This window comes from Acomys minous (assembly GCF_964271855.1).
Source record: "Acomys minous genome assembly, chromosome: 1".
NCBI classification, from domain to species: domain Eukaryota; kingdom Metazoa; phylum Chordata; class Mammalia; order Rodentia; family Muridae; genus Acomys; species Acomys minous.
Genome location: NC_140483.1, coordinates 109,307,601 through 109,335,240, shown reverse-complemented (window position 1 = coordinate 109,335,240; position 27,640 = coordinate 109,307,601). Strand labels below are relative to the sequence as shown.

Sequence of the window (27,640 nt, the reverse complement as noted above, 5' to 3'; positions counted from 1 at the left end):
TCCCTATATAAAGCCTCCCATAGAAGGAACGGGGAGGCAGGGTTGGTGGGGGGGCTAGACAAGGAAGACTAACAGATGTCACAGAGTCCTGTGGTGTATTAAGGGTGGCACAGAGGTTCAGGAGAATGAATTTTGCCCAAAGGGCATGAATACCATCCTTTTGTACCTTTTGTATAAGCTCTTTGAATTCATTGGCCTGGTAGGGATACCAACATAAGGGCAGAGAATGAGTGGGTTAAACACTAACAGGGAAAGCCATGGTGTTATTTCCATTATGGGCTAGTGTGGGTCTCTTCTTTCTGAGGAGTAGGTCATTGGCCACCCGCCCATGAGGGCAAGCACGGTTTGGATGGCCTGTGTATATGACAGAAAGACTTCCAGGAACAGCTTCAGTGAGACAGCTCAACTTTATTCAAGGGAGGTGAGGGGACATATAGGACAGGGGCAGTAGCCAGGGCATCACCTAATATGTGCTTACAGTGTGTTTTTGTTTGCATTTGGCAGCCCAGTCAGCCCTAACATGGACCGGAGCACAATACCTAATTATCCTATGGGAGGCAGGGTGTGAGTGTTTGCAGGGAACTGTCAAAGGTCATATTCTAGATGATGTCAAGCATCCATGCCCAGAGACATCCTCAAAATAAGGTCAGGCAGAGAGTACAAGGCCCTGCTACGGGAAGAGAATCCCCTTTGTGCCAAGCTCAGAGAGCTATCCAGACATGGGGGACTATGACCTCAAACAGCAGGGTTCTCCAACATGACCCTCTGTTTTAGTGTAGACAGGTGTCATCATGAGCTTTGAGAAACCTGCCGTCTGTATAAGAGGGATCCAGGGTATGGTAATGGACCATGACTTGGTTGGTGGTGATTCTAGGAATGATGGTAATCTGTCGCCAGAAAAATCATATGAGGCAAAATAAAACATAATTAAATGGCTAATGAGAGGTAGGAGCTGCCGGGTGTGGTGGTTCACTCCTTTAACCCCAGCACTCAGGAGGCAGAAGCAGGTGGATCACTGTGAGTTCAGTACCAGCCTGGTCTACAAAGCAAGACCAGGACAGCCAAGCCTACACAAAGAAATCCTGTCTTGAAAAAGAAAAAAAAAAGAGGTAGGAGCCAACAAAATAAGGTGTTTTGGAATCAAGATGAAGGTTCCTGAGGCTGATACCAGGCCAAGAAATTTTGCACAGGGCTTTAAGGGTCTTTACATTGTGTTCCACTAGACTGGACACATTAACAAGGAAACAGCATTCCTCTCCCAAGACCACACAGGTCCTCCTTGTTCTGCAGTTCTTAGGTCAAAGGCTCTTCAATTCTGGAGTGATTCAAGGTTCTCAGTCATTGATGTCATGGCCTGATCAAGCTTGTTGTGAAAGTCACCTGATAGAGGAAGGGCCTGCCTGATGGTGGCAGTTGCAGCACCCTCAGTGCCCAAGGAGAGGGTCACTCCAAGTCCCACTAGAAGAGGGATGAACATTTCTCTCTGTGAGTGGGTGTGGGGAGGAAGGCAGCTTCTTCTTCCTCAAACAGGTATACCTGGGGGGAGGGGGGTAACCATTACAGATATTCAAACCACAGACAAAGAGAAGTCAACATATGGTTGGCTGCTTCCTTTACACCAAAGAAGAGTAAGAGAGGTGACACATGATGGCCAGGAAAGAGTAATGTTAGGGAGGCACTGGTGATGAGTAGACTTGTTTCTGCTGGAAACACACACCGACAGCCCCAATATCATGGGTAGCCACCATCCATTTGTCGTAATGTTCATTTATCAGTCCTCGGCATGACTGTCTGTGTTCCGGGGTCATTCCTTCCCCAGATAAGATGGTTTAGGAGCACAGATTTGGCTTCAGGGTCTATTATTGTCCCCTTAGTATAAAATCTGGGAGAGCCTCAGCTGGTTTTTGTTGTAGGGAGGTCAGTGGAGAGGCCTCGCCGGGCACTCTAGACAAGGGGGGTTTAATGGTCCCAGGCCTGGAATGCACATAAGCAGACCTGCTCAAAGCAGCAGGCAGGGAATACAGCTTTTGCCAAGTCCCTGTGGAGAAGCCACCCTGGCCAACACTTGGTGGTAATTCTAGTTTATGAACTAGGGGAAGAGGGTTGTCCTTGCGGAGGCTGTATCTGTTGGTTACGCATTTCTCTCTCTCTTTTTTTTTTCTAGCCTGCATCTGATATTCATCTTTAAATAGGGCCTCCCATTGTACCAACAGAGGGCTAGGAAGAGTGGGTCAGCATATATCTCTCCAGTCCTGGGGAGTTAACAGGGTGCTGTTGAAACATCGTAAAATAGATTTGGTCCATGGGGCATGAATTCTACCTTCACAGACAACTTGGCCCAACACCTTTAAGTCTGTTGCTAGGAGAGGGTACCAAACCAACAGATATTGTCTTCTTATGTGTAGATTAACGGGGAAGGTCCCTATGGTTAGAGGCTCTGGATCCTTGGGCCATTGTGGCTAAGATGCCTGTGTATATTGTTGTCAGCGTCTAAGAATACAGAGGTGTCAATGGCCATAGGGAAAGATGCCGTAGATGGTGGCGCTGTGGGTGTGGGAGGAGTCATCTGAGTGCTTTCAGGAACCTGGGTCTTGCTTTCCATGTCTTTGTCCTCTGTAGCCAATGAGAGCAAGTAAGGGGAAAAGGGGGGAGGGGGATCAGGGAGTAACTTTTGTCTAATTAAATCATTTGCCTTTGCTAAGGTGGCTAAGTTAGCCACAGGAGAATCCTCAGGGTCTTCTCATTTGAGTCTTTGCCTTTATCTTCCTGTGTTTATCTCTTTAATGGATCACCTTTAAGCTTGGGTGTTTGTTGTTGTTTGTTTGTTTGTCTTTTCACTGTGAACTGCCAGTGGGAGCTATTATGGGGAGGAGGGAGAGGGGTAAAGATAGCCTTCCTGAATTTCCTCTCTATGATCCAGATGGGCAATGGGCTCCAAACATCAGAGTCAGAAACTGGCAGGACCCACGGTATGAATAGAAGAACCTCATTCCAGAATTCTAGGGCCTCCTCTTGGAAGACTTTAAGTCATCCTGATTTAGGTAAAGCTCTACGGGAATGAATTTGGAAATCTCTCTGGTGTGATGCCTACCTGCAAATTTAAGAAAGCCAGCACTGTCCTAATGGCCTTTTAACTAGTTGTTGCATTACCAGGTTCTTTCAGAGATTTAGGGAGGCGATTTATCCCATTGCCCAAAGGACTATTGGGGTCTGACCTGAGGACTAAGGGCCTTCAGCCAGCCAGAAAAAAAAAATCTGGTTTCTCTGCACAAGTATAAGTCGGTGTTAAGGTTCTCTGAGACAGGACTAGAAGATACAGAGCAGCCGAAGACAAGCTGCTCTTACAGAATCCAAATGCAGGCCAGCTGGGCTCCAGCTCCCTCTAGCTGACATGAGCAGGCACAGAAAGTGTGCACTATTACTGCACAGAGGAAGCCTAGCTAGCAAATTTGATATGAGAGAATGCTCTGAAAAGAATGTTAATAAAATATAGTGATAATTTGGGGATATACTTATTTAAAAGAAAGAAACATTTAACACATGAAAAAATAAACTTTACTTCTAGGTTTTAAATAGCTAAGAAAGGTAACAACTCAAAATTACTACTGCTTCCATGTTCTGGCTATTATGAATAACGCAGCTATGAACATGGTTGAGCATATGTCCTTGTTGTGTGGTGGAGCATTTTCTGGGTTACCATAATAGCCAGAACATGGGAACAGCCTAAGTGTCCCTCAGTAGAAGAATAGATAAAGAAACTGTGGCACATTTACACTATGGAATACTACTCAGGTATTAAAAACAAGGAATTCCTGAAATTTGTGGACAAATGGATTGAACTAGAAATGATCATAATGACTGAGTTACCCAGAAGTAGAAAGAGTCAAATGGTATATACTCACTTATATCTGCATACTAGCCCAAGGGGCATGTCCCATGAAAGTCTTCACTTACCAGGAAAGTGGGTCAGAGGGAAGGACATCCTATTGGGACTTTAGGTAAGAGAAGTGTGGGAGAATGGGGAAATAGAAGGATCCAGAGGGTCCTAGAAACCTACAAGAAGAACATTATGACACACGGATCTGGGTCCAGGGGTCCTGATCAAACTATGGCACCAGCCAAGGACAATATAGGCAGTAAACTTCGAACCCCTACCCAGATCTAACCGATGGACAGAACATTCTCCACCGTTGAGTGGAGAGTGGGGTCTGACTTTTATGCAAACTCTGGTGCCCCATATTTGACCATGTCCCCTTGTTGGGGAGGCCTGGTGGCACTCAGAGGAAGGATAGCAGGCTACCAAGAAGAGACTTGATACCCCATGAACATATAGAGGGGGAGGAGGTCCCCCTCAGTTTCAGACATAGGGGAGAGGAATAAGGGGGAAATGGGAGCGAGAGAGGAATGGGAGGATACAAGGGATGGGCTAACAATTTAAATGTAATATGAATAAATTAATAAAATATTTTTTTAAAATACTACTGCTAAAAACCCAAGTAGTAACCACAAGTGAAATAAACAGGATCAACATCAAATAGAGAGAAGCTACAACACAGAGAGAAACCAAAACAAAGGGGGCAATCATGGAAAAGATATGGAAGCAGCTCCAAGGAACACACACAGAGAGACACACAGACACACACAGACACACAGACACACAGACACAGACAGACAGACAGACAGACAGACAGACACACACACACACACACACACACACACACACACACACACACACACACACACACAGTTTTCCAGAGAGAAGAAAAGATTCCACAATAAAAGTTGTTTTGGAGTTTTGTTTTTACTTTTGTTTATTTGTTTTCATGTATGTCTATTCATGACCCAGGAGGAGGGCATCCAGAAAAGAAAGCACTTTATAAAAAAATAATAATATTGGAGCACCTAAAGAATACAGGATTTTAACAAGATCAGAAGATGAGCTGCAAAACCTACCTATTCAGTTCCTTCATTAGCTAGAGTCTGAGACTTAAACTGTGCTCCCCTTGAAATCCCAAAGGAAAGAGACCAGGAGCACCCCTACATTCATCTTACCCTTCCCTAAATTAACATATCCTAGATAATGAGACAAAGGAAGTCACGCCTGGACCAGGACCCTCTGCGGCACCAGAGGATCCCAGGGATAGAGAGGCTCAGGGGCAGGGGCTCAGATGCAGTGACACCTACTTGCCACTAGGAGGCTCTTTTCCTTGCTATCTCCATTTGGCAAGTGAAAACACCTATGAAGTGAAAGGCTTCACTTAGCAGGAGATTGGGATAGATATTGGGACTTCCTACTGGGGCTCTAGGTGAGAGAGGTAAGGAAGGATGGGGAAATAGAAGGATCCAGAGGGTCCTAGAAACTTACAAGAAGACCATTAAGGCTGGCAGATCTGGACCCAGGTGGGTCAGCACAAACTACTGTACCAACCAAGGACAATGCATGCAGTAAACCTAGAACCCCTATCCAGATCTCGCCAATGGACAGCACATTCTCCACAATTGTGTGGAGAACAGGGATTGACAAAGTTACTGATGACTCAATTGCTGGGTCTTAAGTGAATGTACTCTTTCAAAAGAATTAAAGGGTTGCTAGGTATGGTGGCATACATCTTTTTGTTGTTGTTTTGTTTTGCTTTGTTTTGCTTTTGTTTTTGTTTGCTTTGTTTTGTTTTTTGTTTTTCAAGGCAGGGTTTCTCTGTGTAGCCTTGGCTGTCCTGGGCTCACTTTTGTAGACCAGGCTGGTCTTGAACTCACAGTGATCCACTTGCCTCTGTCTCCTGAGTGCTGGGATTAAAGGCATGCGCCACCAGCACACATCTTTAATCTCAATACTTAAAAAGCAGAGGCAAGCTGATCTCTGAATTCAAGTCTAGTCTAGTCTACACAGTGAGTTCCAACCTAGGCAGAGCTACAAAATGAGATATTCTCTCTCTCTCTCTCTCTCTCTCTCTCTCTCTCTCTCTCTCTCATTTTTGTTTTTGTTTTGATTTGTTTGTTTTGTTTTTTGTTTTTGTTTTTTTAAGACAGGGTTTCTCTGTGTAGCTTTGGCTGACCTGGATTCACTTTGTAAACCAGGCTAGCCTCGAACTCACATTCTCATATTCTCTCTGTCTGTCTGTCTGTCTGTCTGTCTGTCTGTCTGTCTGTCTGTCTCTCTCTCTCTCTCTCTCTCTCTCTCTCTCTCTCCCTCCCTCCCTCCCTCACTCTCTCCCTCCTCCTCTTCCTCCCACACAGACACACACACACAGAGATTAAATCTATTTATTTATTTTAATATAGCTATGTAGACAAGACTGGCCTCAAATTTAGACTCCTCTTGTGTGCACAGACTACAGGCATACACTGCCAATAACCGGTAGGATCTTTTGCTCATTGCAATCTTGCTTTCATAAATTTATATGTAATTTTAAAATAACTATTTATTAAGTATACCTAAATTTCTATCTAATTGGATATACTAAATACAAATACTTCTAAATTTCCAGAACTAAAGCTTTCCTTTATACTTGCCTCTCTCATCTGCGAATTAGCTTCCTTCTAGAAACAACATCTCAGACCTAACACAAATGTCATTCTGTCATTTTACAGCTGGTGATAAGATTATGGCAAGTATGATAAATTCTACAAATCTAATTAAATATTTTTATGTGTAAAAAAAGATTATGACAAGCTTTATTGATTAATTTTTAGAAAACAAAAAATATTAAGCCTTCCCAGACAGCAAAACAAGTTGGCTCAGTTTCAGTGTTAAAACCCAAAGTTCAGGCTGGAGAGATGGCTCAGAGGTTAAGAGCACTGGCTGCTCTTCTAAAGGTTCTGAGTTCAATTCCCAGCAATCACATGGTGGCTCACAGCCATCTATGCGATCTGGTGCCCTCTTCTGGTGTGCAGGCAGAATACTGTGTAAATAATAAATCTTAAAAAATAAAAACCATGTAGACAAAGGTGCAGTGTTTGGTAGCTACTCTGCTTCTCCACTAACTATGCAAACTCTAATAGCTATGCCTTCTTTGTTTCTTTTTAAAATAATGGATTTTTAGTATAGGTTTCTGACCAAAGCTGAAACAAATTTTGCCTTTGATTACGCCATCCTTCCAAGCAGGGCTGGAGAGATGGCTTCGTGGGTGAGAACGTTTGCTGTGTAAGCATGAGAACTGAATCTGAATACTCAGACCTGACTTAGGGAGTCAGCGGGGCTGTGCATGCGCACACCTGAGCTGTGGGAAATGTAAAGAGGAAGATGTCTGGGGTTTGCTGGTCCCCAACCTAGATGCAGGATCAGTGAGATATTGTCTCAGGAAAATAAGGTGGAGAGTCATGGAGCAAGACACCCAGTGTCCTCCTGTGGCATGATTCTCAAGCCATGGGTCACGACCCGTCTAAGGGGCAATGCTTTCACTTGGGCATGGGAAAACACAAATATTTACATTAGCAAACTTGCAGTTAGGAAGTAGCAACAAAAATAATTTTATGGTTGAGGGTCACCACAACATAAGGTGTGCTAAAGGGTCACAGCATTAGGAAGGTTGAAAAGCACTGTTCTACAGCCTACTCACAAACACGAACGCACACCTCACATGCATGCGCACACATGTGCACAAAAAATTAAATTAAAAAATTCTTTATTGACGTACTTCCAACATAAAGTTGTGAAATGAACCGTGTGGAAATAATTTTAGTAGTTTAAGAGGCCTTAGCTAATATTTTATCAAGTTAACAGATATACTGGATTTCTTGGACAAAAATATTCAGAGAGAAAAAAAATGTTCACGGAACATTTAAAAACTGGCTGGCTCATCCTGAATAATTCTCACCATCAAAAGGAGAGAAAACTGAGCCTCACTGAGAAAGCAAGAGCCAACAAGATGGCTCACTGGGTAAAGGCACGGGCTTCCAAACCTGACAACATGAGTTCAAATCCCACAATTCAAAGAAAACTGTCCTCTGACCTCCACACCTGAAGTACTTAGTTTCATGTTTTAAAAAGAAAGTAAATCTAAGTTCATGTCATCTTAAGACTGATGAAATTGTTTCAAAAACTAGTTGTACTGATCAAAGTAAGCATATACTGAGAGATGGTGAAAAGTATTAGTTTCGTGTCTTTAAACCTCTTCTCTTTGGCATGAGGTGGGAACAAAAAGCAGAAGACCTCTCTTCATGAGAAAGGACACAAAGGAGTCACAGAACTCTAATTGCTGATTTTCTACCCTTGGTCTCATTTTTGCCTTTAGAGCAAAAATGAAGAGTGGGCCAAATACAACTCTGACTTAGGGCTTCTAAGGGTAACTTGAAGCCAGGTGATCAGCAAACAGGGCCAAGAACAATCGTGAGCCTGGTATACGCAAAAAGCATTTGCTCTGGCCACATTCATGGCAGGCAACATTTCAGAATTCCCAGAAGAGCCTCAGGAATTAGTAAGAGACCTGGCAGCAAACAGAAAGACAAACAACAGGAATATCTACAAAGCCATGCGCACAGCTTCAGGAAACCTTGCAAGGTTCTCAATTGAACCAAAGGAGCTTCTGGAGCCAGAAGATGGTTCCCAGAGGCAGGCTGTCATTTTCGATGGTGACCAAGGCCTTCTGATGAGTCTGCAGAGGACTAGGCGCATAAGTCTCCAGACCCCACTCTCCTATCTTTTGATCACTGTTTCCTCCTCATCAAAATCGGCCAGATACTAGTGCTGCTTGTGAGGCAGAGAGACGATGTGGGGAAGCAGATAGAAGGGACCCAGGCTCGGATCAGGTAAGGCCATGGCAGTGGGCGTGGAAAGGACACAAACACAGACAAGCCCACCAAGGCTTTGGAACTGATTAGATTAGGGGGCAGGAAAAGGCCGAGATGAATTTGCCATCATTAGAGCAAGTTACTAGCCTACAATGGTTATGACATCCCCGGGGACTGTTGTCTCTGTTGTATTGCCAATGCCGTGGTTCCTTGGGCAGCAAAGGCAACCTATCCACATTTGTTTGGCGGAAGAAAAGGATGAGAGGTGGATGATGGAAGAAAGGGCAACTCTGAGGGAAGATTGTGTGCCGTGTAGTTTTAGACATATTGAATTTAGAGTAACAGACACTGGCCTAGCACCAAGAAGAAAGCTCTTTAAACGAATATAGTGGCTCCTGCCTGTAATCCCAGAATTTGGGAGGCGGAGGCAGAAGGATCGATTCCAAGACCAGCCTTAGCCATATAGCAAGTGTAAGACACATTAAAAACAAAAAATAATTCGGATGACATGCTATATAACTAAGGTTTGAACACCTGACCCTCTGGCCTCTACCTCCAGAGTGCTGGGATTATATAGGCATAGGCCGCTGTACCCAGTTTAGCCAACATTTTCAAAACGTCTAGTAAGGGGGAATGGGGAAAGACAGTGAAGGAGTGAAGTGATCATGAGGCGTGTATGGAAGCACCACACTGAAAACTATTACTTCGCATGCTAACCTAAAACTTCGTTTTAAAAATAAAGCTGGGTATGGGAAGCCATAACTGTAATGCCAGCGCTTGGGAGAGGGAAGAGGATCAAGAATTCAAGGCCCCATCAGCTATTTGGGAATTCAAGCTCAGCCTCAGTTTTGTGTTCAAAGTTTGTTTAGACATACTTTAGTTAGGCAATCTGGACTTCTAAATAAAATCAGTAAAATAAAAGTCTGCTTACACTATTTTTTTTTTTAATTTTTTGGATGGCATTATACTGAATATGTGCCCATTCTAACACCAGGGCCAAAATGCCTACCGTATTTCCTTAGTTGTCTGACCTCAGTAAGTCAACTCACCTCCTAAGTGTGCCTTTTCATTAGTGGAAACAACAACAGATCTTGTTTATTGAGTCCTTCCTTTACACCAGTTACTACTTAAGGTTTCATACGTATGAGCAGGGCTGAGGTAAAACAACCTATCAACGTAGATCGCAGTAAATAGTAAAGTGAGACAGGTATAATACTGCCTTGGCTCCCCAAGCCAACTACTGAATAAAAACTGCTATTTGGTTTTCACTGAATCTTAGACCTCCTTAAAGCACATTAACACATTCACCTTTAGAAGTCCTGGATACGGATTACTATTAGAGTCTCCATCTTACACGATTTTTCAGGCCTAAATAAATAGCCCACGACCAAACAGTGGCACAGCCAGAACTGGAGCGCAGGCCAGGCAACCACCGAGCGTAACAGAACAGCCAGCCCTGCTAAGTCGAAAAGCAATCAACCTTCTATAGCTGCCTCTAAGTGTATTCGTGGGATCTGTCTCTGCTCACTACTAGACCACAGAGAAGGGGTTGTCACTCTGGGGAAATAATTTGTCTCGACCCAAAAAGAGCTGATTAGCCAAACGCCTCTGTAATAGATTTACCAGCCGACCGAGTTTTGCACACACTACCCGGAAGCTATGGCGCTTGCAACGCTAAGAGTTTGAGCAGCCCGCCAGTTACTACTACCGCCCACTGCCCCCCCCCGCAGCATGCTGGGAACTGTAGTCCCAACCAGGCGCGGAGCTTGTTAAGTCTTCAACCAACCAACCCTCAGCGCCAGTCCCGCCGACATCCGGTTGCGAGCTCAGGTCCCGCCTCTAAAAACATCAGCTCTCCAATACCGCCCTCTGCTGGCCTTGCTTAGTTGTGAGCCGGTTCCGGGTACCCCGGAAGTGAACTTTCCTTTTCCGGGTTGCAAGTCCCGACATCCGCACGTGGTTGCCGGTTAGCTGACTGCCGGTGCTACTGCTGCTGCCGCCCCAAAGTGAGGGAAATCGAGCCGCAGCGGGAGCCATGGAGGGCCAGAGCGTGGAGGAGCTGCTGGCCAAGGCGGAACAGGAGGAGGCGGAGAAGCTGCAGCGCATCACGGTGCACAAGGAGCTGGAGCTGGAGTTCGACCTGGGCAACCTGCTGGCTTCGGACCGCAACCCCCCGACGGTGCTGCGCCAGGCCGGGCCCTCGCCGGACGCCGAACTGCGAGCCCTGGCGCGAGACAACACGCAGCTGCTCGTCAACCAGCTGTGGCGGCTGCCGACCGAGCGCGTGGAGGAGGCGGTGGTAGCGCGCTTGCCGGAGCCCGCCACACGCCTTCCCCGCGAGAAGCCGCTGCCCCGGCCCCGGCCGCTCACCCGCTGGCAGCAGTTCGCTCGCCTTAAGGGCATCCGTCCCAAGAAGAAGACCAACATCGTGTGGGACGAGGTGAGTGGCCAGTGGCGGCGCCGTTGGGGCTACAAGCGCGCCCGGGACGACACCAAGGAATGGTTGATCGAGGTTCCTGGGGGCGCCGACCCCATGGAAGACCAGTTCGCCAAGCGGATTCAGGCCAAGAAGGAACGCGTGGCCAAGAACGAGCTGAACCGGCTCCGGAACCTGGCCCGCGCGCACAAGATGCAGATGCCCAGCTCAGCCGGCCTGCACCCTACCGGCCACCAGAGTAAGGAGGAGCTGGGCCGCGCCATGCAAGTGGCCAAGGTCTCCACCGCCTCCGTGGGACGCTTCCAGGAGCGCCTCCCCAAGGAGAAGGCTCCCCGGGGCTCCGGCAAGAAGAGGAAGTTCCAGCCTCTCTTTGGGGACTTTGCAGCCGAGAAAAAGAACCAGTTGGAGCTACTTCGAGTCATGAACAGCAAGAAGCCTCAGCTGGACGTGACGAGAGCCACCAACAAGCAGATGAGGGAGGAGGACCAAGAGGAGGCTGCCAAGAGGAGGAAAATGGGCCAGAAAGGCAAGAGAAATGGGGGCCGGCAGGGACCTCCGGGCAAGAGAAAAGGCGGCCCGCCGGGCCAGGGAGAGAAAAGGAAAGGAGGTTTGGGTGGCAAGAAACATTCCAGGCCGCCTGCTTTAGGTGGCAAGAAGAAAGCATTGCACCAAGGTGGGAAGAGGCGGAAGTAGTGTTCTGCCCCACTGGACCTGTTCTGCAAAGCTAGGACTGTCTGTGCTAAGGGTTAAGTTGCACACGGTGCAGGAGGTGGCGCCACCTTCTTTGAGCTGGACATGGAAGGGGCTGGTTTGCCTCCCCTTAAGAGTCAGTGCTGGACTACGAATTAATGTTTTTCCCCACAATGGGGACATTGGCTGGAAATTGTGTATTATGAGAATTATAGAAATAATATGGTCAGAACCAGGAATAAGTTAACAGCCTGCTTTGCTTTTTTTTTTTTTTTTTTTTAATCTTGACTTTGGATACTCGGTAAGGGTTGATCAGACTTCTGAGTTATAGCAGATTGGTTTCAACATTTTTGCGTTATTTTTGTAGCAAAGCCTATATATTTGTCAAACCAGGGAGAATGGAAAAAACATCTACCTGTGATTTACCAAGTATTTAAAGGTTTGCTGATACCTGGTGTTGCTTTTAACCTTTACTGTCTGAAGAAGTTGTACATGAAGCCAGTGGTCTGCCTACCAATATAGAGTATGCTTGAAAAAACACAAAGTAGTTATACTGGTTATGGGTAGGCCACTTGTATTCGGAAACTCAAAAATTCTCTTGGCACCAACTATAATAAAAGTATACTGGGACTGATGTTGGTGCAGTATCCCAAAGAACACATTGCTTTAAAAGAAAAATTGGAACCACAGTAAATAATGGTAATTAAAACCTTGTTACTCCAGAAAATACTTGTCATTTTGTTTATAACCGGTAATCTTTGCTTAATTGGCTGGGGTTGTAGTTTTTAGCCAGTGCTGGCCTAATTCACTGTGGAGCCGAGGCTGACCTGGAACTCGAGGCCTTGTGGCTCTGTCTCCAAAGTGCTCAAATTATAAATGAGCAGCCACGCCCAGCAAGAGAGATCATATTTATTGCTGCCCTGGATGTTTTTCCTTGTCATTAATGTCTTATTTTGATCTTAATAAACTTATCTTTGCATAAATAACTCCCAAAAATTATTAATAGAAAATACAGAATCGTGGGTGGGGGCTTTTTCTGTAAAGCAAGTTGATCTGCCAGTTGATAAGACATTTAGGACTGGACTGGAGGTAAGTGTTTAGTGTTTTTATACGGTGACGTTTAGAAAATGGAAAGAAAGCTCAACTCCTTTCATAATAACTAATAAAATATGGGTTGTTGATGGCTTTGGATAAAGTTCTAATTAAGTTCATTGGACTTGGCCATCTCACTGAACTCTTCCACCGTGGCATGGCAGGTGAGGCACCGCTGAGCCTTGCCAGTTTATCATTCTAAGTATCTATGAGGCTAAAGGCATGTGGAGACCTTTATCAAAACAAAGCTGTTGACGTTCAAAGATTTGTTTTGCAGGTTTTGGTTGGTTGTTTTGAGCCCTTTTTTTTTTTAAGTGAGGCACAGAACTGGCATTGAAGTGTACAGAAGACTCTGTGGAGTTCTTGCCGTCCAGGCGATTTCAGAGTTGGCAGCTGGTTCTGATTCCTGGAAAATGGGCCAAAGCTGAGTCAGGTGACCTTGCAAAGTGAGTTGGAGGCAGATGTTTTTCTCCTAGAGTCCAGCTACCCTGATTGGCTGGCAGTGGGGGTGGAGCAGCCAGAGGACAAGGAAGACTGCCATGGCTGCAGCAGCACGCGCGAGGGTCACACACTTGCTGAGGCACCTGCAAAGCACAGCGTGAGTACAGGCTGCACCAAGGATACCACAGTCCTTGGCAACCCCTTCGTGCACCTGGGCAGGTGATGGGAATTGGGATACTCGCAGAAAAGCAGGTGCCACCGAATACAATGGGCTGTGCAGGGCCTGATCCCATGGTGGCGCAGGATGGTGCAGTGTGGCATAGCTACCATCAAGGAGATCCTCCCAGAGAAGCCAGTCTGGTCCCACGGTGTGAGACGTAGTGTAGGACTTGGCATTGTTGCTAAGACAGCGGTGACGCCAGAGTCAGCCTGGGAAACAGGAAGCTTGAGCTGACAGGAGAAAGGGAAAGGAGAGAGACCGGCCAGGGATTCCAGCAGAGGGACGAGCCACAACCAAGGCAGAGTGGAGAGCCTGGGCCTGCCCTCCCAGGAGGCAGTAAGGGCCGAGACATAACTAGGAAAACAGCTGACGCATACCTTCCAGGTTGCATACACTGCACGTGAACTGTTGGAAGCAGGAATGGTCTCCATGGCGGCTCTAGCCGGCTGATGAATTTCCTCTAGCATAAGAAACGCCTGGGGAATAATTTGTTCAGTGTCGCATAGCTAAGCAGCGGAACAGCCGTGGGTTGAGCCTTGGCTTTGCGGTCCTCCTTCCCCAGCCATAATGAAATGGGAAGACGTGCTCTATTGACAACAGAAAGCTACCAAAGCCGTGTCTCGCCATGATGCTCTAGCGTCTCAGGATGCCTTGTGGTGAAAGTTCCATGGCCAGGCAAACCTGGGGAGCTGCTTCTCACTGAATTCATCTCACTGAACTGAAGCCCTGCAAGCCGGATAAGCGCTTCCATTCTTTTGTGGTCACCGTGCCTTCATACTTTTTAAGAGCAGCACTATATCCCTTAGGGCCCATGTCACCCAGAACATGGGACAGCCGCACGGGAAAGGAACATGGGGTGAGCGTGGTTATGTCAGCCAGTGGGAAGTGGAGGGACAAGGAGAGGTATGGGGTGAGTTCTGAAGCAGTGTATTTTACATGTGTGGGTGCCTTGCCTGCCGATGTGTATGCCTGAGCATCACTTGTGTGCCTGGAGAGGGCCGAAGAGGGCACTTTGAGTGCCTGGAACTGAAGTTGTAGAGGGTCGTGTGCCACCTTGTGTGTTCTGAGAATTGAACCCGCCTCTGGAAGAGCAGCTGTCCCAAGCACTGAGCCGTCTCGCCAGCCCTTGGAGGCAGTTTTAGGAAAGACATGCATACATTGGGACACAGAAAACAGGGTTCCTCCCTGGGGCCCCAGAAGACTATCCCAGAACAGACAGGAAAGAAACTCACTTACCTGGAAGAAAGGGGAAGGGAAGGAAAGTGGATTCCAAGCAAGGAAATACCTAGGGCAAAGTTCATGATGTGGGAGGGAGGGAGGGAGTGAAAGGAGAGAATTTTTCAGGTCACTGGAGACCCCCTTCCCTCTGCAGCCATATTGAATAAATGTCTGTCTGCTTGTGACTTTTTTTTTTAACTCCTTAATTGGCCTACTGAGAACAAGTGACCAAGCCTAGTTATGAAGACTACCAGACCTTCAGTAACAATGTAAAGATCCGGCCTTAAAGCTGTGACTCAATTTCAAGGACCAAGGAGTATGCTAGGCATAGGAACCAGCTCTAAAATGAAGGCCAGGGTGGAGAACCAGAGGACGAACAAGCCTAAGCGGTGCCGGCTGAAGCTCCTGGTAGGACAGGAAGGCTAGTGAGGAGGGAGCTGAGGAGATGAACAGCAGGTGGACATCCTCAGAAAGCAAGACAGGGCCAGGCAGGAACCTCAGCTAAGGGCTAAAAGTGAATTAACTAGACTTAGAATTTAAAATAAATCGATGGGTAAAAAGAGGCAACCACGCCTGCGGCATTTATTTCGCTGTTTTTCTTCCCTTTGCTTCTCTTGCCTTGTCCTTAGACACTTAATGCCGGTCAAGTTCTGGAATAGGAAAATCTAGCTGGGCCTAGAGGCCTGGCCTGCTTTCCTCGCCCCTGCAGGAAGTAGGTGGCCACTAGGTGGCAGCCTTGCTTCATGTTCTGTTTTAACCTCCCGCAGCTCTGAGCTCCTGAAAGCCAGAGTAACCACCCTTTTCCTCCCTTTACCTTTTCCCTCCCTGGGTGGTTTAATTCCAAATTTGAATTTTGGCGCGGCTGAGGAGCAGAAGCTATGCAGTCAAGTATTTGCCTTTGCCGACACCCCATTAAGGCGAGGTCTCCTGAGCCATAGAGAAACGAAAGGAAAAAACTGGAGCCAGGGGGAGGGACTGTCCGAGATATAGCTGAGGTGGCATGGTAGGGAGGGAAGTTTCCAGAAAAGAGAACGTGGAAAGTGAAGGGCTTCAGCAAGGAGAGTGTTCTAGGTGTGCGCTCTGTAGAGACAAGACCAGCTCACGGAGCCTGAGGCTGTGGTCGAGGACGGAGTGGTGGGACACGAGCACCTGACCTGAAAGGCCAGTGGTACAGAGCCAGTTTGAAGATTAAACTGAATACCTTGAAGATGTGGGAGAACATTCCCAAGTTCCTGACCTGTTAGGGCCAGAGCCTCAGAAATACAGAAATCAGTGTGCGCCCACAGCCTGCTTCTCATAGATGCCTGAAGGCCTTGGCTAAGTAGAGCTTGAATAAAGAACCTCATGAAAAGGATTATCTGGTGTGCTGGAAAGACAGCGCCGGGTTTGCCTTTGGCGGGATAGCGGGTTTGGGTTTTTGCAGCTCTGCCAGCTGCCAAGCAGTTTACTCTCCAGATTAGAATGTATTCTTGTAGCTTACTTTAAGGCTTCTTACTTTTGGTTTCTGTTCCTATTTTCCTTTTTTCTTTTCCCTAGATGCCAGTGTCCAACACATTCTCATACTTACTCCCAAGGTAATGCGTTTTGAGTTTTTTTTTTTTTTTACATCAGCTTCCGCTTTGCTTTCTACCACTGACAGTTGGGTAAAGTGTGGGAAAGGGAAATCAAGGCATGTGTGAGGCGGGGTGGTGAACATAGCTGCCTCTTCTCACCGTGAAGCTGGCAATGCAAAGCTCCACAGAGATTGCCTGACATGTTGACTGAGTGCACGATAGTTAATGCTTTCCACTTGAGATACAATATTTTTCAAAACTGAAAACACGCTTACGATAGATACTTAAAGAATGTTTAGGTTCTTCAGGAATAATACTTTTGTGTTAAAGGACATCCCTAAAAGCTAAACTAATGTGATTTCCAGAAGAAAAACACACTCTGCTCAGATCCATTGTTTAAATCATCTATTTCTTAATAATTAAAAATAATAACAAAAGCCTTCAGCTCCCATCATCTTAATCCCTGCCAGACTCCGTGGTGCCTAAAGTTCACTGTAGCTTCAGCATGTCCCCAGGTTGTCACGTAATCCATACAGAAACTGATTATCTTCTTGGAAAGAGGTAAACTGTAAACAGAGAGGCAGGGAAGGGGAGGCCAGACCATGTGCACTCCTGAGCAGAAGGCACTGCAGGCCTGAAGAGTCCAGAGAGGTCAGAGGCCAAGGCCTTTCCTGCTTGGTAAGTGGTTCACCCTCAGAGCAGATGGAGCCTCTAGCCACCAGCCATGAAGGGAGCCAGCCACTGAGGCCCTGGGGAAAACAGCACAATTTTCTTTCCACCTGTCTTCTCTAATCTTTGTTGGCATCTTTTTTTTAAAAGTTGGGAAATGGCTTAGAGAAAAATAGCTCCAACTTACTGTTTGAACTAAGCTTCAGTAGCAGGGGCAGCAGTAGTAGTAGTTGCAGCAGGAGCATCCACAAAGCCTTAGAGGAATCAGCGCAATGTGGGTTTTAATAAGATGCCTTTGCCCTCAGGGAACAGTGTTGTGTGTTGTTGTTGTTGTTGTTGTTGTTGTTGTTGTTGTTGTCTAGTTCTGGTCTCTCTTTCTTTAATAGCAAAAAAAAAAAAGGTGGTACAAATTATTCTGTTGACTTTCCCTTATCCTGTAGCTGACCAGGACTGATAATAGATAAGTAGGTTAAAAGAGAGATAAGAGATGGGTGTGGTGGGCGCATGCCTGTAATCCCAGTACTCAGGGAGGCAGAGGCAGACAGATCTCCATGAGTTCGAGGCCAGCCTGGTCTACAAAGCAAGTCCAGGACAGCCAAGGCTACACAGAGAAACCCTGTCTTGAAAAACAAACAAACAAAAACAAAAACAAAAAAAAAAAGGAGGAGGAGAGAAAGAAAGGAAGGAAGGAAAGAAAGGAAAGGGGGGGCTGGAGATGGTTAAGTGGTTAAGAGCACTGACTGTTCTTCCAAAGGACCCCAGTTCAATTCCCAGCACCCACATGGCAGTTCACAATTGTCTGTAACTCAGGTCAAGGGCATCCAACACCCTCACACAGATATATATGCAGGCAGAACACCAATGTACATAAAATAAAAAGAAATAAATTATTTATAAAAGAAAGGAAAGAAGGAAGGAAGGAAGGAAGGAAGGAAGAAAAGAAAGAGAAGGGCCCAGGAGCTGGCTCAGCAGAACAGTTAGCCATGCAAGCCTGCTGGCCTGAGTTGGATCAGAATTTGCATGAAGGTGGGTCAGCTCCACAAAGTTGTCCTCTGACCTCCATATGCATGCTGTGGCATGCACAATCATCATGTATGCACAAAAGTAATAACATTTTCATTCTGAAATTTATTGATGACCCCTTATTGCCCCAGATAATAGCTTTACAGAAGAAGAAAAAAAAAAGAAAGAAAGAAATAATAGTTTTTAGTATTTTCTTGTAAATACTGGCCTACGTTTGATGCACAACCATAAAATGTAAAAAAAAAAAAAAAGTATATTGTTAAATAAGATTTCAAGGAAATTGTGTTTATGTTCACTGCTGGGTTTTATTACCAAAACACAATTATTTAGGTGTATTTATTTTTATGCGTGTCCTGATGCTACTTTCTGCACTTTTAGCTCCCGGAACCTCACCTTCAGGAAAAACAACAGATTATGCCTTCGAGGTAGATTTCATTGCTTCATTCTTTCTATATGGATGACCTGAAAAGTAAACAGACAAACAAACAAAAAAAAAGCCCTACAATATTTGCTGAAGCATTCGTGTTTCTTTTTAAATCTATTGTTAGCTGATGTTACAGTCTCATTTTGATCAGACACTATGCAGCAATGTGCGTTGGGAAGACAGGGGAATATAGTCAGAAAACAGAAATAATGTTTAAAATAGCATTTTTCGTATTGCTGTTAAAATATGACAAACTTTCAAAATTACATGTACTATTTTTCAAGTCTCTCAAAATTTGCCTTAGGCCTTATTTAACAAAGTCAAAGTAATCTTTTGAATCGAGAGTAAAGGAACAACCAATTCTGGTGCAATTTGCCATACTAGTTACATAATTACTTATAATTATTTAACTTCTTACCCCTCCTTGTTTAGGAATCATAAATTAGGTCACCAGGGGTCATCTGATATCCCAACCCCATCTGATTGCAGACACTTAAAAAATATAATCTTGGTTAAATCATTTGAGAGTAATAGAGATCCGGGTGACCCTGTTTGATTTCCTTTTTTTTTTTTTTTTAATATTTATTTATTTATTTATTTATTATGTATACAGTATTCTGCCTGCGTGTACACCTGCATGCCAGAAGAGGACACCAGATCTCATTGTGGATGGTTGTGAGCCACCATGTGGTTGCTGGGAATTGAACTCAGGACCTCTGGAAGAGCAGTCAGTGCTCTTAACTGCTGAGCCATCTCTTCAGCCCCCTTTTCTTTCTTTCTTTTTTTTTTTCTTCTTTTCTTTTTTTGTTTTGTTTTGTTTTGTTTTTGTTTTTTGTTTTTGTTTTGTTAGTTTTGTTTTGGCTTTGTTTTGTTTTTCAAGACAGGGTTTCTCTGTGCAGCATTGGCTGTCCTGGACTTGCTTTATAAACCAGGCTGGCCTTGAACTCTCAGCAATCTGCCTGCCTCTTCCTCCCAAGTGCTGGGATTACAGTTGTACACTACCCTGTCCGGCTTCTGTTAGATTTCTTAAATCCTCATTTTAAAGAATTACTAACCATTTTTTTAAAGAAAGAAAAAAGGGAAATCTAAACATATCATGAATCAAACAAACTGTGGTTGTTTTGCTTTGTTCTTTAACTGAAAAGTGGCCTATGGTTATTCATGCAGAAGTGCTGCCTCTGTATATAAATACCAAAGGGCCATGCATTGATGTTTTAGTCACTTGTTACCAGAGTCCAGCACAAGAACTTCAAGAGAGCACCCCAATGGTGTTGGTGCATGGGAGGTTATATGGATGTGTGTAGATGCACACAAGGATGGATGTGTATAAATGCACATGAGGATGGATGTGTGCAGATACACATGAGGATGGATGTGTATAGATGCACACAAGGATGGAAATGTATAGATGCACACAATGTAAGTGTATAGATGCACATGAGGATGGATGTGTATAGATGCACACAAGGACAGAAGTGTGTAGTTGTACACAAGGATGGACGTGTGTACATGCACACAAGGATATAAGTGTATAGATGCACACAAGGATGGAAGTGTATAGATTCACACAAGGATGGAAGTGTATAGATGCACACAAGGATGGAGGTGTGTAGTTGCACACAAGGGCAGATATGTATAAATGCACACAAGGGCAGATGTGTGTAGATGCACACAAGGGTACATGTTTATAGATGCACATAAGAGCAGATGTGTATAGATGCACACAAGGGCAGATGTTTATAGATGCACACAAGAGCAGATGTGTATAGATGCACACAAGGGCACATGTGTATAGATGCACACAAGGGCACATGTGTATAGATGCACACAAGGGCACATGTGTATAGATGCACACAAGGGTACATGTTTATAGATGCACACAAGGGTACATGTTTATAGATGCACATAAGAGCAGATGTGTATAGATGCACACAAGGGCAGATGTTTATAGATGTACATAAGAGCAGATGTGTATAGATGCACACAAGGGCACATGTGTATAGATGCACACAAGGATGGATGTTTATAGATGCACACAAGGGCACATGTGTATAGATGCACACAAGGATGGATGTTTATAGATGCACACAAGGGCACATGTGTATAGATGCACACAAGAGCAGATGTGTATAGATGCACACAAGGATGGATGTTTATAGATGCACACAAGGGCACGTGTATAGATGCACACAAGGGCACATGTGTATAGATGCACACAAGGGTACATGTTTATAGATGCACACAAGAGCAGATGTGTATAGATGCACACAAGGATGGATGTGTATAGATGGACACAAGGATGGAGGTGTGTAGTTGCACACAAGAGCAGGTATGTGTAAATGCACACAAGGATGGATGTTTGTAGATGGACACAAGGCACATGTGTATAGATGCACACAAGGGCACATGTTTATAGATGCACACAAGGGCACATGTTTATGGATGCACACAAGGGCACATGTGTATAGATGCACACAAGGGCACATGTTTATAGATGCACACAAGGGCACATGTGTATAGATGCACACAAGGGCACATGTGTATAGATGCACACAAGGGTACATGTTTATAGATGCACACAAGAGCAGATGTGTATAGATGCACACAAGGGCACATGTGTATAGATGCACACAAGGATGGATGTTTATAGATGCACACAAGGGCACATGTGTATAGATGCACGCAAGAGCAGATGTGTATAGATGCACACAAGGATGGATGTTTATAGATGCACACAAGGGCACATGTGTATAGATGCACACAAGGGCACATGTGTATAGATGCACACAAGGGTACATGTTTATAGATGCACACAAGAGCAGATGTGTATAGATGCACACAAGGGCACATGTGTATAGATGCACACAAGAGCAGATGTGTATAGATGCACACAAGGATGGATGTGTATAGATGGACACAAGGATGGAGGTGTGTAGTTGCACACAAGAGCAGGTATGTGTAAATGCACACAAGGATGGATGTTTGTAGATGGACACAAGGCACATGTGTATAGATGCACACAAGGGCACATGTTTATGGATGCACACAAGGGCACATGTGTATAGATGCACACAAGGGCACATGTGTATAGATGCACACAAGGGCACATGTTTATAGATGCACACAAGAGCAGATGTGTATAGATGCACACAAGGATGAATAGATGTAAATACTCACAAGGATGGATGTGTGTAGATGCACGCATGATTAGACATGTGTAGATGCACACAAGGGTTCCCTAAATAGGGACAAAACTGCACGAGACATATAAATTGGAAAGTAAGAAGTTTGAGAGTTTTAATGTGGAAGTTATGGAAGGCCGACATTTGAAGCTGAAGAAACAAGTGAGAACTTATTTGTGAAAAGACAAATGCAAATTTGTGTGGTGACTGGAGCCAAGGTTTGCTTGAGGAAGAGGGGAAGCCAGAAGCTAGGGACCTAGAACACCATGTTGTAGAGCATGTTATTTCTTCTCTAAACACTGTGGAGTCACCTCAGGGTTTTAGAAATGCATTGGCCAGCTCTAATACACCTAATTTATTTTTTTTTTCAGATGGCTGTTTCAAATATTAGATATGGAGCAGGGGTTACAAAGGAAGTGGGCATGGCAAGTATTTGAGATACCTGCAGTCTCTACGTGCTATGTCTTGTAAACACAAGTGTAAACGGACCAATAACCGAGTCCTCTGTTCTTAAAGATCATGTTAAGCTTACCCAAAGTTGTGATTGTGCTCAAGCCTAACTTTTGAGTTAATTTTTACTGTAGGATCTACAGAATATGGGAGCTAAGAATGTTTGCTTGATGACAGACAAGAACCTCTCCTGGCTCCCTCCTGTACAAATAGTAATGGATTCCCTGTCAAAGAATGGCGTCAGCTTTCAGGTTTATGATGACGTGAGGGTGGAACCTACAGATGGAAGGTAATGCTAATGCTTGTTAGTTACTTAAGCCGAAGCAAAAAAAAAAAAAAAAAAAAAAAAAAAAGTCTGGCATTGAAAATTTGTCCCAGGCCTTATTTCACAGCATGTCAGTGTTTTGTTTAAATATAACATAATGCTCCTTTGTTTTTCTGTTCTCTAAGCTTCATGGATGCAATTGAATTTGCCAAAAAGGGAGCCTTTGATGCCTATGTTGCTGTGGGTGGGGGCTCCACCATGGATACCTGTAAAGCTGCTAATCTGTATGCGTCCAGCCCTCACTCTGAGTTCCTTGACTATGTGAACGCCCCCATTGGGAAGGGGAAGCCGGTGACTGTGCCTCTTAAACCTCTGATCGCAGGTAAACGCTCCGCTCCTTCACTTTATTTCACAACTAGCATAGAAGGGCCATGCCAGCTAGGAAGTTTTTAATCTACATTTCCAGAACCTCTGCTTTGTTCATTTCGAACCAGTGCACATCTAGAGACCAAAACTGACAGCAGCTACCTCTTCATTTGAAAATTCTGACCTGCATCATGGCAGATAGACCATTTGGGTCAGTGAGAGGACACCTGAAGTTGTAGGCCATGGTGTCACTGTGTGGAGTAGGGACATTTTTTTATTTCATTGATATTTGGTGCCCATTGGAAGCCGTCTGCAGAGCTGTCTGCTTTGGCTCATTTCCCAGCAGCGTGGAGTTTGAGGACGTTTGCTGTGTTCTTTCATTGACTCAACCCTTTCGTCAATAGAATGGCTCCCGGCTGACCTATAGTTCCCTGTCTGCGTGACTTGTGGCCAGCATGGACATGTTATTTTGGAAGACATCTGTTCCATGACTGCCCAGTGCACAAATCCAAACCAAAAATAGCTTGAATGTTCCCCAGAGGGACTTGAGGTGTTCTAGTCTTTTCTTCCCTCTCATTTCTACAGCCATTAGCACACTGCTCACTGAGGTTCTGTTGTTAAAATATACTACCTGGGAATAGGGTACCATCCTCCTTTTAACTGCTCCCTCTTCTGCCCCTGCTGTACACGGCCATGGTAGGGACTTGAGGAGTCAGAGGCTCATCAACTGCTCTGACGTGAATGAGGAGTCAGCAGGGAGCAGCGTAATTGGAGTCTGGCAAATGGAACCCACTGGCGAAACCATGCCGGCATCACACAGAGAGGTGATTAGTAAAGCCTAGAAACTTGTCAGAACTACAAAACCACAGGGCCCAGCAAAAGCAGCTCCTTCCTATGCCTGCCGCCAAGAGGGAAGAAAGATGTCTTTGAGAGACAGGATGTGCAAGCGTCCCTACCAGAGGTGCTGGGGTAACTGATCTCTCTCTGGCTCTAGAGAGCCAGGCGTCCCAGAGCTCATCACTGCTAATATGACACAGACTCCCCACACAGGCATGATTAACACACACACGTTAAAACTGACACAGCCGGATGTGGTGCCCAGCACTCAGGGAGGCAGAGGTAGGTGGATGGCTGTGAGCCTGGTCTACAAAGTGAGTCGAGGACAGCCAAGGCTACACAGAGAAACTCTGTCTCAGAAAAAAAAAAAAACCTGACACAGACAACATACAATCATATATGTGTGTTACAACAGAGATCCTATATTCAACACAAATTCATGTTAGTGCAGACACAGACAACATAATGTATTTGCACAGACACAGACAGCATGTGTGTTAAATATGCATACATATTAACCATACATGTATGTTAATTTATCATATGTTCAATATAAATTCACCAAATGCAGTTGTATATATACAGATAACATGCATATTAAACACCCATGAATATTAACCATACATACGTGTTAATGCAGCTATGTATATGATGCGGGCATGTTAACACAGATATAGAAGTCCAGTAAATGTTAAATAGACTTCATGTTAATACAGACAGATTTGATCTATATTAAGCATGAATACCATACTGTATGTTAAACATTTTATATGTATGTATATATGTGTGTGTGTATATATATATATATACACATATATATAAATGCTAGCAATGATACAGATTGCATACATGTATGCTACTGTAGCCACAGACATGCTGATAGGAACAATCACATGTTAATGCATGCATGGACATCACCCACATCCTTAACATATATGTTACACAGATATACATATCATGCAGGCAGCAAGATCAGTCAAATTTCCTCTTCTAACTTCGCTCCTTGTTTCTGGGGTAGAATGAGGTATCTCTGCTAACCTCTGCTCAGATTCTTTCTAATATTAATATTATCTTGTTCAAGTTCCAACTACCTCAGGAACCGGCAGTGAGACTACCGGGGTTGCCATTTTTGACTATGAACAACTGAAAGTAAAAACTGGTAAGAAATTCTCTCCCTCGCCTCTCTGTCTCATTCTATTGTCTTTGGTGTTGTTAATTAGAACACACAATTTTTTTCTTCTCAAGTATACATGAAAATAGTCTGCTAAGTTTCTTTGAAAATAAATAAGTTACCTGAAAGGTTTATCAAAGTGTCATGAATCTCTTTTCGTACGTATTTTTATTTATCTGTATGTGTAACACATACAGCTCCATAGCTGAGGCCAGAAGAATGGGCCAGATCGCCTGGAGCTGGAGTCACAGGCAGTACTGAGCCACTTGCCCTGGGTGCTGGGAACCCAACTTAGGTGCTTTGAAGAAGCAGTAATTGTCTTCACCACTGGGCCGTCTTCCCAGCCCCCAACGCCATGAGTCTTAACAGGCCAGGCTCCTGCCCACATCAGTGGTCGGGTCAATGACACACAGCTGCTCTCCCTCTCTCTGACATTTTTTAACATTTTAAATTAATTTTACCCAATCATGTTGTTATACAACAACGTGTATACTTTTCAAGGGTCTGTTTGATGGGTTTTGGCAAATCAAGCTTCTACAATCCCCCAACTCTACAGTTGCCCCAGGTTCCATCCCAGCCAATCCTTCCTGGCCCATCCCCAGGTCACTTCTGTTCTACTTTCTGCATTTTTGGCCATTTTGGGCCTACCTTCTCTTGGACTCTTGGCTGCTGCTGTAGGAATAAGTTTGGCTGTATATACTCCTTCCAGCGTCTGGAGCAAAATAAGCTGATATTCAACTACACATTCAGAGTAATTTCTTATTTTAAATTGCATGATCCCTTGACATCCTTAACCACATCAACACTTATATTCAGCCTTATCACTGGACATGGTGGCGCACACCTTTAATCCCAGCACTCAGGAGGCAGAGGCAGGTGGATCTCTGTGAGTTCAAGGCCAGCCTGGTCTACAAAGTGAGTCCAGGGCAGCCAAGGCTACACAGAGAACCCCTGTGTCGAAAAACCAAATAAATAAATAAATTCAGCCTTATGATGTTTAAAAGGTTTTTTAGCCTTATAGCTCTTGAGAACTCTCTCTCTCTCTCTCTCTCTCTCTCTCTCTCTCTCTCTCTCTCTCTCTCCCCCCCACCCCACCCCCCCCCGTGTGTGTGTGTGTGTGTGTGTGTGTGTGTGTGTGTGTGTGTGTGTGTTTGTGTGTACACATGCATGCAGGGCTGAACCACAGCTCTGAGTGATTAAGTGACCTGCCCACTGTCTCATAGCAAGGCGTAGAACAATGGCCAGGGGTATGCTAGCAAACAACATTTTGGAATTGAATAAGAAATAAGCCCTAGTTGGTAGTTCTTGTGTATAAACACTGCCAGCTGGGCCACTGGCATCACTCCTCCAAGCTGCTAAAAGGGATACATAAACTGGCTCCTGGGATCTGGGGAAGCCAGAGCAGCAACACACTGAAAGCACGGGTTCCTGGGATCTGGGGAAGCCAGCACGGTACCACACTGAAAGCACGGGTTCTGGTCCCAAATCTCCTTCCACTGCTTCTTGCCTCACTACATGAAAATGAATCTTTTCTCACACTTTTGTTTTGACTTTTTTTTTTTGCCCTAAGATTATTAAGTTTATAACGGTGCCCACATCTTTAATGTATTAAAATGTTCTTCGTCTGTAGGCATTGCTTCACGAGCCATCAAACCCACCCTGGGACTGGTTGACCCCCTACACACTCTCCACATGCCTTGCCAGGTGGTCGCCAACAGTGGCTTCGACGTCCTTTGGTATGTACCGGCCCCTCCTGGGTGGGCTTTCCGGGACTGGGCTGTGAACAGTACTTTGCCTGTATACAGTCCTGACAAGCCTTCACTGGTCAACACTGTCTAGCACCCCTCATATTGGCTGCCCTTGACCCCTAGCTAGGTGAAAATGTCAATGCAGGAAATCCTGCCTCTCTGGCCACACAAATTAGGGAAGGCTTAGGTCTGTACCCAGGGGAAGATCAGTTAAGGGGCTGGTGTCTCCGGGGTGTAGGCCCATGGTATATGCTCTCAGCACCTCACACTATCACCTCTTTTAACCCTGTGTAACGTGAGACTCTCTCACCAATAGAAAAAGAGGTTTCCTGTGCTTAGTGACTTGACCAGGCTCGCAGTAGGCTCCTGTGCTTTTGGCTGTGACATGCCGAGATCCCATCTGTATATCTACTGCAGGCCCTGTCCCTGAGCGAGGCCATCAGTGACCGTCTCCCTGAACAGCACACAGGTTCTTTCCACTTTCAGCAAGTCTCAAACCACCATAGCTCATCCACTGGTACAAGCACATTTTGCTACATTTTTGTATCTTTGAAATAAGATTTTTTTTTCTTTTCCTTTTTTCTTTTTTCTTTTTTCTTTTTTCTTTTTTCTTTTAAGGTAAGGTCTCTCTGCATAGCCCTGACTGTCTTGGTACTCACTAGGTAGACCAGGCTGGCTTCAAACTCACAAAACCCACCTACTTCTGCCTCCTGAGTGCTGAGGTTAAAGGTATGTATCACCACCGTCCAGCCATCATAACATCTGTACATGATGTGAACTTTTCATCCCAGCAGTGTGTTTCAAAATAGCACATCTCAGCCGGGTGTGGTGGCGCACGCCTGTAATCCCAGCACTCGGGAGGCAGAGGCAGGTGGACCGCTGTGAGTTCGAGGCCAGCCTGGTCTACAAAGAGAATCCAGGACAGCCAAGGCTACACAGAGAAACCCTGTCTCAAAAAACAACCAACCAAACAAACAAAAACAAAGTACCACATCTTAACATCCCATGTCAGGATGCACTTGGTGGTGCCTTTCTAAAATGATGGCACTTGAAAGACATGGGGCCTTTTCTTAATCATCTTTCACCTTAGTTTCTCTTGCATCCACCATTTCCTAAAGGAGCAAGAC

General features: G+C 45.0%; 2 protein-coding genes and 1 long non-coding RNA gene across 5 annotated transcripts in view; all 3 read left to right on the top strand.

The window, feature by feature from the left end:
• Nucleotides 1-8,262: 8,262 nt before the first annotated feature.
• RRS1 (ribosome biogenesis regulator 1 homolog) lies at nucleotides 8,263-12,840 on the top strand. The gene has a single exon (XM_084785573.1). The coding sequence runs from the start codon at nucleotides 10,763-10,765 to the stop codon at nucleotides 11,855-11,857; it is 1,095 nt and encodes a 364-aa protein (XP_084641699.1). The 5' UTR covers nucleotides 8,263-10,762; the 3' UTR covers nucleotides 11,858-12,840.
• Nucleotides 12,841-13,409: 569 nt separating this feature from the next.
• Nucleotides 13,410-27,640, top strand: part of ADHFE1 (alcohol dehydrogenase iron containing 1) — a 32,518-nt gene continuing 18,287 nt past the window's right edge. For 2 of the 3 annotated variants that reach the window (XM_084785540.1, XM_084785539.1), the window contains exons 1-8: nucleotides 13,410-13,544; nucleotides 16,362-16,399; nucleotides 18,449-18,495; nucleotides 22,048-22,101; nucleotides 22,261-22,415; nucleotides 22,577-22,773; nucleotides 24,676-24,753; nucleotides 26,396-26,501. In XM_084785540.1, coding sequence (XP_084641666.1) covers nucleotides 13,486-13,544; nucleotides 16,362-16,399; nucleotides 18,449-18,495; nucleotides 22,048-22,101; nucleotides 22,261-22,415; nucleotides 22,577-22,773; nucleotides 24,676-24,753; nucleotides 26,396-26,501 — 734 coding nt within the window. In that variant the 5' untranslated portion in view covers nucleotides 13,410-13,485. The remainder of the gene's footprint in view (nucleotides 13,545-16,361; nucleotides 16,400-18,448; nucleotides 18,496-22,047; nucleotides 22,102-22,260; nucleotides 22,416-22,576; nucleotides 22,774-24,675; nucleotides 24,754-26,395; nucleotides 26,502-27,640) is intronic. The other variant, XM_084785541.1, reaches the window with a different exon arrangement.
• LOC311599574 lies at nucleotides 18,506-21,163 on the top strand. Its single transcript, XR_014779949.1, has 2 exons — nucleotides 18,506-19,816; nucleotides 19,919-21,163. It is a non-coding gene; the product is annotated as an uncharacterized lncRNA (long non-coding RNA).

What these genes read in the sequence shown, in the direction of transcription:
- RRS1 (XM_084785573.1), top strand. Translation starts at nt 10,763, where the DNA reads ATGGAGGGCCAGAGCGTGGAGGAGCTGCTGGCCAAGGCGGAACAGGAG.